Consider the following 15,447-nt stretch of genomic DNA (forward strand, 5'->3'; position numbering starts at 1 on the left):
GTGGTTGTGTTGAAACAAGAGCGGAGTAGTAGCTACGTACATCACCCTGTGCAGGCTTCCAGATTGGAGCGAAAAGTACGGTCCAGTAAATACAATAACTTTTTACAATCGGATATTTTTGTCGATTTGCACGTTTATTTTTTTGCCAATTTCATATACAGTAGTAAAACACATTTTAAACACAAATAAACTCCTTATAAAATACTTTTTAAAAACCAACGGCTTTATTTTAAAGTGCACTAAAAAGTTCAAAATAATGTATTTTCAACCGTCACCAGCTGATCAGAATATTATTTTACATTTGTAACTAAAAAATAAAACCATGGGGCGCTCGTTTAATATTTTTATGCATAAGGAGTTGTGTAGGGGCCGCTGCTCCCCGAATCCCCACTTCCTTGCGATCCGAGGTGCGAGCCAAGTATCGCTGGATCTTCTCGGCGGCAAGCTCCTCAATCACCTCAGTCATGTACGCCGGGCGTGCGGTCTTTGTTAGCGCGCGCACATCCTCGGCATAGTCACACAGGTCCTCGCCGAGTTGGCGCTGGCGTGCCTCTAAGGCTGCCTTTGCCTCTTCCCCATCACGCGTACCGAAACGCAGATCAAGTCGGCGCATCAGCTCCTCTAGCTGGGTTTGCGCGCTTGCGGGTAGGACATCCACAAAGTCGGCTGCCCGCCCATCCAGGTTCATAATAAGTTGGCGTAACGCTTGCGCATCCGTCCACCCATTAATCTCTTTAGCCCCTATGACGTTGCGGGCAAATGCTTTCCACGAAGGAGTCCCCTGGCCGGTGAATATATGCCTTATTTTTGCGTGGGGTAACGCGCTGGGGGTTCATACCGCTTCTGACGCCATATTGTAGGGGCCGCTGCTCCCTGAATCCCCACTTCCTTGCAATCCGAGGCTCTCCTCTTCTATACTCGGGGGAGGGTTGCTACCCTCCGCCTCTCCTACCTTCGCCGCTGCTGTGCGAGGCATGGTCCGCGGCTGGCGCTTAGACCCCCGGGATCCGTTCGCACACGCCCTACGTGCCCAGGCACCAACTAGCCCGACGCCGCTACCTGCCCGGCTCCGTACACCAATCGCACTCGAGGGACTCGGGGTCAGGGGTCAAAGGGCAAGGGCGTCCACCATACGCTCGCCTCTGATTGGAGGAGGCACCTCTGAGCCGATTTAAAGTCCGTGTAAACAGCCGCGCATGCACGCAAACACAAGGCACTCCACCCTCTTCGCACTCACGAAGACCACACGACACAGTTTACCCTCTCCTGATGATTTATTCCCGCGAATAAACCAACTAAACTCCGTGTGTTTGTGTGGGTCAGCAGACACTAACCTATCCCTCGGTGATCTGGGACTCAATTTATCCTGCCTGTTGCTCCACTTTCTACCCTCTGGTTAATTAGCCCACACTTACCTCTCCCTTACTTACTCTTACTCCCACTCTGATACGCCGGAAGCTGTGGAAGGGCGATGCTGTACGTCGTCTCCGTGGAGAACTGGGCCCGGCTGCGCTGGAGGCTCGTCACACGGACGATTCGAACTGCTAGCCGACCACTTCGCTGACCTCGATGCCTTGAAGAACCCCGACCTTCACTGCCTGTTTCACCCCCCTTTTATCATCCTTACAACAAAAGCTACCCTTGCGGCCCCGCCCCCGCCCCCCTGGCCTGCCATCCAATCAGGGCCCCGGGATTTCCTGCCCTTTTGATAATCGGATTCGTGCTCTCTCCGACGTCCGCTTACCTGCCCCTTTCTCTATTTGCTTGCTGACCCGTGTTGAGTGTGGGTGTTGCTATCCGCGGTGGCTCAGCAGCCCCTGTCGTGACCATGTAATTTCCCCCCAGGTCACGACGCCGTGATGTACACTAGCCTCGGGGTAGGTCGCCCAATTCCCTGGCCACAGGAAACCGTGAAGCTTGGTCCCATGAGGGGCTTCTGGATGAAAACCTGCCGGCCAGGTGACCTCCCCTCGGGGCTCTATGTGGGGGGTATGGGTGTGTTCATGTGGGGGGTGGTGAGGGACGAGCAGCGTCGGCCCCGTCGCTCGTTGGTGGCGGCGTCACGGTGGTGGGCACGGCTCCGACGGAGCGGCTTCGTTGCGGTGGCACCACACAGCCCCCCGAGGTGCCAGTCCCCATCCCGGGTTGACTGGAGCACCTCGCCTGGGTTGCCCCCACGAGGTAGCGCCGCGGGGTCCGCGGGACTCGCCCGGCCCTCGTGGCCGGCCTCGGGGGTGGTGGCTCCATCTCTTGGGGTTCCGGCGGCGGTCTCCTCCTCCACTCCAACGGCTCTTCTCGGTCCTCGGTACCTGCGGGCCGGGGGACAAACTCAGAGGTGGCAGGGTTTAGGGGCCGTCGTCCCCGCCCCCCCCCCCCTGGCCCGATCCGTGACCCCTCGGGGCTCGGGGCCCCGTGGGGCCCATATACCGCGCGAGGCCCCCGTGTATTGGGGGTGTGGGGTACTCGAGCAGCGGGGTTCTCCTTCGCTGGAGCTGCCCTCCATGGTTTTAATCGGCGGACGTTGACCACCATCTCCCGGCCTCTCTCTCCCCCCTGAATCAGCACCGTCCAGGGGGAGATCTGCTGCCCCACGGTCCAGGGTCCCCGCCAGTAGGTGGTTAGTTTCCCCACCTGTCCGGCCCCGACGCGAGGAGTGTGCAGCCACACCTTAGAGCCTGCCGAGTAGAAGGGGGGCTCCATACGAAGTCGGGCGCCCTGCTCCTGCCGCTGGTGTGCGGCCTCTCCTTGCGGGTAGGCCCGGCCCCTGGCTCCTCGCAGAGTCTCAATTAGGCGCTCCACGGGGCGGCTCCCTTCCTCCTGTTGCGGCGGGGGGACACCGAACAGCAGATCTGCGGGTAGGCGAGAGTCACGGCCAAACATCATTAGGAACGGGTCTGTCTCGTAGACGTGTGTACCGTGGTGGTGTAGGCGAACAGGGCGTAGGGGAGGTAATCGTCCCAGTCCTGCTGATTTGCGGCTGCCATGCGTTTGAGCTTCCCGGCTAGGGTCTGGTTCATCCACTCCACCATACCGTTCGCCTGGGGGTGGTATGCCGTGGTTCGGTCCTTCTGGATTTCGAACTCGCGGCACAGCACCTAAAACAGCTCGGCCTCGAACTCACTACCTTGGTCGGTGATGACCCGTTCGGGGATCCCTGCTTAAGTACATAGTGCTCCACAAATGTTCGGGCCACCACGAGGGCCGTCTTATCGGGGATGGCCACCGCTACGGGGTAGCATGTGAAATACTCTACCGCTACGAGAATATATCGGTTGCCCCGGTGGGATTGTGGGAATGGCCCCTGCAGGTCGATCCCAACCAGCTGGTTCGTTCGACTGACACGGAACGGCCTCAGGGGTACCTGATAGCGCACCGGTTTCGGCCTGCATTGCTGACACGTGCGGCAGCCCCGTACCCAGGCGGCCATGTCTTGTGCTAATTTGGGCTAGAGATACTGGAGACGCAGGGTCTCCCGAGTGCGCCGTTCCCCGTCATGGCCCCCGAGCGGGTGGTCGTGCACCAGTCTCAGCAGCTGGGGTCGCACCTGGGCGGGGACATAGATGCACCCTGGCTGGCTGGCCTCGGTTAGCTCTCGCACCACCCCGTTCTGCACGCACAACCGATTATACAAACCACTCCAGGGTCCCGGTAGGGCGCTCTTCTTCTCTCTTAGGGCCGCTGCCACCACCGCCAGGTCCGGGTCCCGCTGCTGGGTCTGTCTCAGCTGCTCGTCGTCGAGGCCTGGGAACGCGCAGCCGACGTCCTCTTGGATCCGATCGGGCGGGGTTGAGCGGCCCGTCGGGCCCCGGGGTGTGGGCTCCGTGACCGCCGGGTGGTCCCCCATGTCCCTGGCTCCTCCTGCCGGGGTCTCCGTGGCACATACTGTACTTTCCCTCATTGGAGGCGGGTTAGTCCCAGCGCGCTCCTGGGGGGCCGTTGCCTGTCGGCAGCATCCCCCCGTGAAGCACGGGCAGGCTTCCTCCGCCCTCGTCTCAGCGCACACCGCAAGCCGCCTCGACAAGGCGTCCGCGTTTGCGTGCGTCCGTCCGGCCCGGTATTCGATCTGCAGGTTGTACTCCTGCAGCTGCGCCAGCCATCGGGCCATCTGCCCCTGCGGTTCCTTGAATGTAAGGAGGAACTGCAGGGCATAATGGTCAGTACGTACCCGACATTTTCTGCCATACAAGTACGGCCGGAACTGTTTACATGCGAAGATCACGGCATACAGTTCTTGACGGGTCACACAATAGTTCAGCTGCTTTTTTAAGAACAGTTGACTGTAAAGTCATCCAAAGTATACCCAAACGCATTATTTTTTTCTCAACCTCCGATGGCAACTTCTATTCTTGGTCAGAGTATACTAGTCGAAGGGAAGTACATAAATGACATGTGCATCTAATTACTATATATATTTAAAAATCTATCTTTGCTTATCCAATAATATAGTGAAAGCGTAGTAGATTTGTTTGCAATTATTTACAAGGTATTTGTCAAGTATTTGTAATTATTTTAGCTATTCTTGATTATTTTTTTAATTTTTCTATCATAATCAAGTCGACATGTGTGTTTAAATTGCTTCAATACTTATTTGTTATTTTGGGAAGTTTTAACTTTTGATAAGTATAATTGGCTCGTCAAGATTTGCAGATCAATGGTGAACTTAGTATTATAATTTAATACTAGGCTTTTTATTATTATACGTGATATTCCATACTCTTTGGTTATTTCGGTAAAGTTACGTAGGTATAAAATAAAATAAATCACGACGTTTCGGGCACAACACAAGCGTCCATCATCAGGTGGGAAAGCATGATCTGCTGCTGAGGCAGACTGTTTTAAAAGGTTTGAAATGGGTGTATCCCAAGGGTCATAATGAAGTGGGCGGGGCAAGTGATGTTGATGTGAGAAATTAGCATGTAACTGTAAGCTAGGAGAGCGGCCTCCTGGACGAGGGCAAGGAAGTGGCTATGTTAATGTGAGAGATTAGCATGATGTTAATGTGAGATCGAAGAGTAGTGCAACCCAAAAGCATGAGAATGCAATCCAAAGGACATGCGAGCATGAGAGTGCAATTCAAAGGCATGAGAGATCTAAGAGAGAGGCATAGAAAGAGAGACAGAGAGTCGAAATAACAGCTGACATAGGCAGGTAAGATGGAAACATCACAGTCAGTTAAGATTTTACCTGGTTAATAATGTCCTTCCAATGATTGCTCAGTTTGTACCCATCTTCTCGGTTGAAGTTGTGTCTGTGTTTATATATCTGGATGGCTTCTTGAACAAATCTCTGAAGGTAGCCAGTAGGTTTGCAGAGTACCTCCGTCTTGGAAAAATAAATTTCGTGTGAGCCCACAGCGTTAAAACAATGATCAGCAACGGCAGAGGTATTGGTCCTACCGTGTTTCAGATCTGCCTTGTGTTCACGAACGCAGTCTGAGACATGTCGTTTCGTTTCCCAAATGTAACTACTGCCGCAACCACAACTCAGTTTGTAGACACCAGGGTATTGCATGTCAGGAATCACATCCTTTAGAGATGGGATTAAATCACAGATTTTGTGTACTGTTTTGAAACGAACCTGGATCTTGTGTTTGTTTAAGATTTTGGAAATCTTTTTGGTCACCCCTGCTATGTATGGTAAAGTGATGGTTTTGGTTAGATCCTCAGAATACAACAATCGAATGGTTTCATACATTTCATCGCCCGCAATCACGTTCAATGTGTTTGTGGTCTATATGCTTGGTGGCAGTATAGCAGATCTTACAATATTTGCCAATACTATTGCACAACATTGAACACATGCATTGCCCCATGCAAACACATCTTTATTTGCTTGATGCCATGCAGCACGAACAATTCTAGATCTTTCATTGATTGCCATGTAAGCATTTTAAGATTCTTGCAGCTGATTTTGCTGCACTGGTTGTTGCGCAGGAATAGCAACTGAATGTACATCAGCGATGTTTGCTTCTTCGTTGATTGTTACATCCCGATAAAGTGGATTGTTTCGAATTAGCTAATTGAGTGCATTGTAAACTTGTTCATGATTTATAGAGAATTCGCGTGTGATGTTGAGATTCTCAAGATATTCTGTGATGGCCATTCCAGTATTATCCATTGCTCGTGGAAGTGTCACTAACTTCAAAGATGTCCATAATAAAGAGCACTGCCTGTCCACGGAAGCCATATTGACCGAAGACTTCACTGAATTTGATGATCTTCACAAATGATATAACTTTTGATTTAAAGCTTTCGTGACTGCAGGGATTCATATTCTTGGTTCTTTTGGTAAAGTCACATAGAAGGGAAACAATATTTTTTTCAATGAGGTTAGTGCAAAAATGACGTCACTGACCCAATCCATGCATTGTCCCATTGGGTGCACTACATCATAATAAACAACTTTTGTAAAGACACCAAATAATTTCATGTGACTGTTTACCTTAAAAAATGATTTAAAAAAAAAAATAGTACAAAAAGAATATGTTCGGGGCAAGTTTCGAACTTTCGACTCCTACGTTAGTATTAATGTGTTTTTTTTCTTCACAAAATCTGTTCGCAAAGCACTCGTGGAATAAGGCTTCCATACAAAATATTAATTGAGCGAAACGAGACAAGTAATTGATTAATTGATGCCGATTTTTATTCAGGCATGCATTGTCTCTGAGTATATGTGCAAAATTTGGGATCAATTGGACAACGGGAACTGGACGACATTTTGATTACAAGATTTGACCAGGACATACAAACAGAGGAATGAAGTTTTATAACTTTTTTTCACAACTTCGTTTAACTCACCCTCGACAAGTACGTCAATGATGTGGCGCCTGCTCCCACATCAACGCTTACTTGAATTAATTGATTACTTTATAAATTCATCTTCAATGTACAACTTTTGTTTGTGTGGAGTGAGGGTGCCCGTAACTCATTGACACGGAGCAGGTGCGCCTGAGACACGTGGCGCCTGGTTCTTGGGCGAGGCGATTCAAGAGTTTAGCGACCATGGCGTTTTTGACCTACAAAAATATATATTTTATTAATAAGGCGTCCATCTTAATTGCTTTTAAGGAGGCAATTAATTGATTAATTGATGCCGATTTTGATACAGACATGCACTGTCTCCGGATCTGAGTACGTGTGCAAAATTTGGAATTGGAAGTAGACTACGTTTTGATTACAAGATTTGACCACGACAAACATAGGAGTAAAGTTAAATAAAACCATTGAAAAATAAAATAAGCTATTTAAAATAAAGATGTCATCCGGTGTTTTTTAAAATCCGGCGTCCCCTTCCTCACTAAGCCGTCGCATAACAATTATCGATGAACTACTGGACTGTATTTATACTGCAGGAGGAATCCGATTAGCTATACAGCTCTTTCACAGATGTTCAGTCGGGGCAGGTCAGAGCGTTATATCAACAAATACAAAACATGATAGGAGTGCAAAGTATAGGAAAAGTAAAAAATCACTTAATAAAATATACAAATAAAAGTAAACTATGTTGATCTAAATTTTTACTTAAAACTTTCGTAACTGCAGGAATTCACATTCTATGGTTCTTTCGTTAAAGTCACGTAGATAGAAAATGAACAATAAAAAAATAAAAATGAAAATAAAGTGAATAAAAAAATAATAAAATATCACGATGTTTCGATCGCTTGTGTTGCGATCGAAACGTCGTGATATTTTATTATTTTTTATTCACTTTATTTTCATTTTTATTATTTTATTGTTATTATTTTTCTATCTACGTGACTTTACTGAAAGAACCATAGAATATGTGTTTAAGCGGGTAAAGCCCACCAACATATGAGCTTTTTCAAATTGCGATTTGGCCACAAATGATAGCTCAACAAAGTTGCTTATCATGTGGACATTTATAACAGCAAAATTATGGAAATACTCTAAACGTATGTTTCTAAATGTCGAGGGGGAAAATCTGGAGGACCTGGCGAACAAATCCACGCGACCACAGGGAGAGAGATGCAAACTCCAAATATACAAGTGTTCGGTTGTAATGGGATTAAGGTGATGAATTATTCATATTGTTATACAGTGACGTTTTACTCATCTTTATTTGAAAGTCGGTCAAGGCGGTAATTAAATGTCACCGCCTTGAAATGTAATCTCGAGATTAAAACTACACACATGGAGTGAACTGCATATCTGTCAACCCCTTATCATTGCCTACCTTATTACTGACCAATTCAGACCTTATTGGTCACCCCGTGCCCTTATAAATCTCAATAGTCATCCTACAAAGTCCCATTACAAGGAAGACACGTAAACATATAGACAAAAACACATTTTGTTGCCTGTACTGAAACGTATGTATGCCTTATGGACCTGAAAACTCAATTTCCCTGTACAAGATTACGGGTAAATCGTATGGTATGGTTTACCTGTATTCAGTTGGCAAGCTCTCTGACAGCTCAGCAGCCCTCACACCGTACAAGCCGAGGTGAAAACTACACGTGGCTGGGGGTTAATGAGTGATTGTTGTTAATGAGTAATTGTCACATTGGAAGTGGAGTGCAAAGTGCAGGAGTCAAGTGGTCGGGTTGCTGTGACAGTGACTTGCAGTGTCAACTCCACGAAGCAGGATTCAGACCAAGAGGTAAAACCTTGATAAGTCACTACATTTCCACACGTAGTAGGCTTTTGCGACCAATTTTATCCATAATGGGGGTTTTTGGGTTAGATCACGTAAATATAAATGCGTCGTTTAACCCGGCACCACCCAACACAGCCAATTAGTAAGAGTTTATCACGTAAACAAAATATGACAATTCGTTACTCTCCAATACATCGGTGTACTTTACTAGTGTTGTGAGTCCAACTGAGTCGCAGACGTTATCTTGGGAGCAAAACTATTTATTCCGCATTAACAAGTAACACAACACAATCTACACTCGGGTCTCGAATGCCCATCTAACCATGCTACGGCTGAACTAGACACGGTTTGCTATCCCGGTCCGGACCACAAGCTGGGTCCCGGACTGCGTGGCGAGAGGCTTCTTCTCCCTGACGTGGATCTTCCAGCACCAACACTTGAAGAACCCCGAACTCCTCACGGAGCTCTCATTATATGCTCCCGGGCTGGGGCTGGCTCCGCCCTTAGCCCCGCCCACCTTCCAGGCTTCTCGAGCTCCTTCTCGAATGTTCCCGAGAGCCCCTCGGGACCACGTGACCACCCCTCGGCCCCTGTCCACTGGTGGCCCCCCTCCAGTATCGTCAGGTCACGTGACAACAGGTCAGCCAGAGTGTCATGCCCCAGAGTAACCCTGGCTGGCTGACGCTCCCTCTCTGGGAGCCGGTATCGCACACTGCTTGCGGTGCCTCCACACTAACCAGCGCTCACCCAACCACCGCTAGGGTTGGTACTGCAGCCCGTAATCCAGGCTGCCCGTAATGACATTACCGGCCGTGACTTTGCAAGCCCCGGCACCATACAGTGATGAGTATAGTCACTATATCACGCCCCCCCCTACGTAGCTTCCAGCCATCCCGGCTGCTAAGAAACCGACGTAATTTAACAGAACAACCAACCAGTGTGCTCCAACAACATAACAAGGCAATAATAAATAACCCAACCCAACTGTACAATATATACACATGACAACAACACACAAAATAACAAGCTGTCGAACTGACAACTACGGCGCACAGAATCCTGACAATCAACATCTCCCACCCACAATGTGTAACAACGCTCGTGAGCTTGATGGTGAGCAGGATCAGCCAAATACTGGCCATGACTCACGCGAGCGCGACAGCCCATGATGGTGTGGGAGTGTGCAATGTGCGGGATCACGCAAATCGAGTCTTTGAACGAGTCCGTGACGCCAGTCCTCCAGACCGGTTGGGCTTGACCGCCTTGGGAGGGCTGGGGGGAGCAGGAAATCGACCCGACGAAGCCGGCTCCTCACGCAGAGCAGTAGGCCGGGTCATAGGGTCATTGGCCTTCCGAGCACGCGAGGCCGACACGAGCAGCCGCGTGCGAGGCATCAGATGTGCGACGCCTGGGGGCGAAACAGAGACACTCTCCTGAGGACCCGCGTCAGCAGACGCTCGCCCCAGCTCGTCGGGCACACCCGACACTCGGCCCCTTCGATATGGAGATGATACAAACTCTTAAGTAAAACACCACCAGAAAAAGTCCACTATCTGAGACCACTGTAATAAGTGGCTCCGACACGATATGTAAACTCAAGGTATTTATTAAATCTTCGGTACAGCCACTTCACTCTCTCTCCGCGGATGTCGACCCACTCTCGTGGCTGCGCTGCCCCACGCCACGTGGCGCTCACCCCACTCGCTAACGCACCGCTGGCTGGCGGCGCGCTAGGGAGCGGCTGAGCGGCTGGAGGTCGAGCCGCCACGTGGCAGGTGGAGATGGCGGGGCAGCAGCGGGGGGGAGCTCCTCTTCGATCTTCAAACACCGACCTTGAACGTTGCTGTACCCCCTGCTTATATTCACTCCTTGGAGGCTAAGCCCCGCCTCTGGCCACGCCCCTCTTGGAACCTTGGAGAATGTTCCAGAGGCTTCTCTGCCAAATCCGCCCATTCACCTTTCCCCCAGATAGAATCCTTACTATGGATAATACGTGGACTCTTATCAATCTGTAAATGTAGCCCCCACAATAATGCAGGAGATGGCGCTCTCTTATTACATATGTAAAAGGGAAAGTTTTGAATGTTTGTCCGAAATGTTTAGCATACTTCCCGACATGCAACAAACTTGAAATTTGGCATGTGGGTAGTTTCCAGACTCTACACCATGCAACAAGTATCAAATAGACTTTTGTATTTTTGGGGGGGGGGAAGCGCAATAATGGATATATTTTGCACAGTAAGTGAGCTGTGACGTCACATCTGTGATGTCACCCGCATGCAGAAGCATTACGCAGTGTGCCTGCTGATGTCACGCATCCCCCCCAACCCTCCGTGAGTAAAGTGCCATACAAATGTGTTGCAGGTCTAAAGCGTTCTTCGCGCAGCATTGGTTTATTATTTGAGTCGTTTACTGCCCTACGCACCCTGAAAGTTGTCTGCAGCAAGCGCGTGTATGTGTACCTATGGACGCGCGTCTGTGTGCGTGTGGGGGGAGCGGTGGTGTAGTGGTTAGCGCTACGCTGCGCTACGAACCCGGCGACCCGAGTTCGATTCTCGCTCATGGCCACCACCGGTGACGATTATTTGAGCTGGTCCTGAGCCTCCCCTAGGTCGACTCAGCCTCAAACGAGTAACTGGTGTGGTGTGTGAACAACGCCACTGAGGAGACAAAGGCGGCCGGGCGTGGTGAATCCAAGTCCCAGGCGAAGCCGGGGTAGTAAAGCTAGAAATCTATATTTAGTAATTACATGGACATGTCAAATATGTACTTATCTTCCCTTCGACTAAACTACTTTCACCAAGAATAGAAGTTGCCATAGGAAGGTGAGAAAAAGAGAATGGGTTTAGGTTTACTTTTGATCACTTTGCAGTCAACTGTTCTTAAAAAAGCAGTTCAACACGGATACGAGTAGAAAAAGCTCGTAATATGGAATTCGTAATTATACTCAAAACACTTGTAAATGTTCTACACTTCACAGCAATTACGTCATTATCAACATTTCCTTTCAACTACTAATGATTTTAAATATTTTTGACATACATTGTGTCACACAAATAAACTTTTATGAAACTCAAAAATTCTAAAGAAACTCATTATGCATAAAGATATTAAAGGAGCGCCCCACGGTTTTATTTTTTTCTCACAAATGTCCAAAAATATTCTGATCAGCTGGTGACGGCTGAAAAAAATATATTTGTTACTTTTTATCGCACTTTAAAATAAAACCGTTGGTTTAAAAAAAAAGTATTATTTAAGGAGTTTATTTTTGCCCGTATTGAAATGGCTGTACGCCATATGGACCTGAAAACTCAATTTACCTGTCAACCAATACGGATAAACCATACGGTAAACCGTATTGGTTGACAGGGTATGTAATTAGAAAATCTAAAATCTGTTTTATTTTCACTTACTTTGAGTCCTGATTTCTGGCTTGTCGGAAGGAGTGCAATGAGCCATTACATTTGTAGATTTGAAGCTTTCGTGACTGCAAGGATCCATACTCTTTGGTTCTATTCGGTAAAGTCACGTAAAAAAACAACAAAAAATAAAAAATTCACGACGTTTCGGCCACAACACAAGTGGCCTTCATCAGGTAAAGGGACCAGACTGTTCTGTTTGAGAGGAGACCTGATGGCTCATTGGGACATTCTGTCTACAGGAAACCCACCCACTGATCACTGTTACAACACTGTGGGTGCTCACGATATAATTTTCTCCGATACCAAGGTTCTTTGCAAACCCACGGATTTTTATCAGAGATTTGTTCACGAGGCAATTCAGATTTACAAACAGACACAATTTCAACCGAGAGGATGGTTTCAAATTAAGCAACCATTGGAAAGATGTTCTGAATCAAACCAAACATTAAACTAATTTTCAATGGTACAGTATATTTTTTCAAGTAGTGGTATCCCAAACTTTCGCAGCTGCTTAAATTCCCTTTTCACACCATCAATATGTAAACTCCCCCCTCCCCCCCTCGCTGGTCTGCACATGATCCCCCCCTCTACATCGTTCATCATGCTGAGTCCGCCAATTAAATGCTAATTGTTTATGCTAATTCCTTTGTCAAGGCGCTCTGCTTCCTCTCACACAGCTTAAAGGTCGCGGTCTGAGCTTGGCTGTGTTCACTCCAACGCTGTCCTCTAGACAGTCTGGTCCCTTCACCTGATGAAGGCCACTTGTGTTGTGGCCGAAACGTCGTGAATTTTTTTTTATTTTTGTTGTTTTTTACGTGACTTTACCGAATAGAACCAAAGAGTATGGATCCTTGCAGTCACGAAAGCTTCAAATCTAGAATTGATAACCTCTACAGGGTGGGCTTTCACATATCTGTTAGAGCTTTTAACAAAAAACGGGACAAGAAGTCACAGCTCAACGTGATCACAAGGTAATACCCATCGCTTTCACACTAATTTCTGCTGCTGTATCTTCGAATTCTAAACAGATTATGTTTAAGGCCAGCCTATCTTTAATCTCAGAGAGGATAAGGCTACTCCGATTTGAACTCGATGCTTTAGACAGGACTCTCCTACAAGCTCATTTAATGTTAACACAAAAAATGTCACCTTCTGATTGGAATCACTTAGACAACGTGACTGCTTCTTCTGCTGATTCACTGTCAGTCAAATGTAAAGCTAACCTGATTTCTAAATTCAACCACCTATCAAAGAAGAACCCAGTTCCACATATAACAAAACTAGACATCAACAAAATCGTCATTAATCAGAGTAGCACCCCGATTTCGGACAATCTGAAAACGGTACTGGCTAGAGGGCTAAATTTTGCTGTCACCCCAAAACACATACCAGTAGATGATATCATCTCTCAGGTCGATGTAGCCCTCAAAGGCGTAGGACACATCCAAGCAGACGTTGCGAGAGCTGAAATAGCCACTATTCTTAGGAATGCTAAGAAACCCATTAGTAACAGCAAGAATGAACGCTCTGAACTCGCGAATTTAAAAAAACAGAAGTGATATAGTCATCCTCTCAGCCGATAAAGGCAACACTACTGTAATTATGGATAAAGATTCATACAACAACAACAAAATCCAGAATCTGCTTAACGATGGAAGTTACTCAAAAAATAAAAAATGACCCTACTTATAGCCTAGTGATGAAAACCAACAAGATCATCACAAGTTCGACCTCCATAATCGACCCAACTAAACGTTCCTCCCTAAAACCTGCTGCAAGACCCCCTAGATTCTATGGTCTTCCCAAGATTCATAAAGAAGGCACCCCACTACGACCCATCGTATCCACGATCAACTCCCCTACCTATAGACTAACCCGTTTTCTGTCAGATACCTTGCTGCCTTTCACTGGCAAGACCGCCTCAGCAGTACTTAACTCAACCCAATTGGTCTCTATGGTCAAAGACGTTGTACTGTCCCCTGACGATATCCTTGTCAGTTTCGATGTGGTCTCTTTGTTCACCAAGGTCCCAGTACCTGATACCATTGAAATAATTGAAAATTTGGTCCAACATGGACTAGACCCCGATACACCTGCACTGGTTAGGCACTGCCTCAACAATACCTACTTTACTTGGAATGGCTCCTTCTACAAACAAAATGAGGGTACCCCCATGGGATCCCCCTTGTCACCAGTGATAGCCAATATTTTCATGGAGAAATTTGAATCAGACGCCATCCAGACTTCCACCCTCAGACCTTCTCTGTGGAAGAGATATGTAGACGACACTTTCATCATTTGGCCACATGGCCTCCCGGCTTTGAACCTTTTCCTAGACCACATTAATTACAGACACCCCACCATCAAATTCACCATGGAAGTGGAGAAAGATGGCAAGCTGCCATTCTTGGATGTTCTGTTTGAGAGGAGACCTGATGGCTCATTGGGACATTCTGTCTACAGGAAACCCACCCACATAGATTCCTACTTGAAACCTGATTCCCACCACCACCCGACGCAAAATAATTATCTCATCAAAACGTTATACCACAGGGCTCATTGCATTTCGGACCAACACCACCTGACCAGTGAATTAAAACATGTACATCTGGCCCTAAAAAGGAATGGATATTCTGACTCTACCATCCGCCAAGCTGTTTCTCCCTCCATACAGAAACAACCAATTGATACTCCAATCAAAACCATCACACTACCATATATAGCAGGTGTTACTAAAAAGATCTCCAAAATTCTAAACAAACACAAGATCTTGGTCCGGTTCAATACAATACACAAAATCGGTGACCTGATCCCTTCCGTGAAGGATGTCATTCCTGACTTACAGTACCCCGGAGTTTACAAATTGATCTGCACCTGTGGTGACTGCTATATCAGGGAGACGAAACGACATGTCTCTGACCGAATTCGCGAGCACAAATCAGATTTGAAACACGGCAGAACGAATTCTTCTGCCGTAGCTGATCACTGTTACAACACTGTGGGTGATCACGATATAATTTTCTCCGATTCCAAGGTTCTTTGCAAACCCACGGGTTTTCATCAGAGATTTGTTCACGAGGCAATTCAGATTTACAAACACAGACACAATTTCAACCGAGAGGATGGTTTCGAATTAAGCAACCATTGGAAAGATGTTCTGAATCAAACCAAACATTAAACAAATTTTCAATGGTACAGTATATTTTTTCAAGTAGTGGTATCCCAAACTTTCGCAGCTGCTTAAATTCCCTTTTCACACCATCAATATATAAACTCCCCCCCCTCCCCCCATCGCTGGTCTGCACATGCTCCCCCCCCCCTCTACATCGTTCATCATGCTGAGTCCGCCAATTAAATGCTATTTTTAATGCTAATTCCTTTGTCAAGGCGCTCTGCTTCCTCTCACACA

General features: G+C 47.4%; 2 protein-coding genes across 6 annotated transcripts in view; one reads left to right on the forward strand and one right to left on the reverse strand.

Annotated features, from left to right (window-relative positions):
- The window catches only part of LOC116942294 (alpha-aminoadipic semialdehyde synthase, mitochondrial-like), a 56,803-nt gene that overhangs the window by 1,875 nt on the left and 39,481 nt on the right, over positions 1-15,447 (forward strand). The gene's annotated exons all lie outside the window — the stretch shown is intronic.
- On the reverse strand, positions 116-11,192 carry LOC142924589 (uncharacterized). 2 transcript variants are annotated; one of them, XM_076067120.1, is made up of 5 exons: positions 8,405-11,192; positions 5,185-5,322; positions 3,634-4,138; positions 2,668-2,849; positions 116-2,309 (listed from the first exon to the last, which is right to left on the reverse strand). In XM_076067120.1, the coding sequence occupies exons 3-5, from the start codon at positions 4,103-4,105 to the stop codon at positions 2,061-2,063; spliced, it is 903 nt and encodes a 300-aa protein (XP_075923235.1). In that variant the 5' UTR covers positions 4,106-4,138; positions 5,185-5,322; positions 8,405-11,192; the 3' UTR covers positions 116-2,060. The 2 variants fall into 2 exon arrangements, with proteins under 2 accessions (XP_075923235.1, XP_075923234.1); XM_076067119.1 differs by lacking the exon at positions 8,405-11,192 and having other exon boundaries at positions 5,185-6,226.

The sequence above is a fragment of the Petromyzon marinus genome, chromosome 14 (assembly GCF_048934315.1).
Source record: "Petromyzon marinus isolate PM22_M1 ecotype Great Lakes invasive population chromosome 14, UKy_Petmar_22M1.pri1.0, whole genome shotgun sequence".
NCBI lineage: Eukaryota > Metazoa > Chordata > Hyperoartia > Petromyzontiformes > Petromyzontidae > Petromyzon > Petromyzon marinus.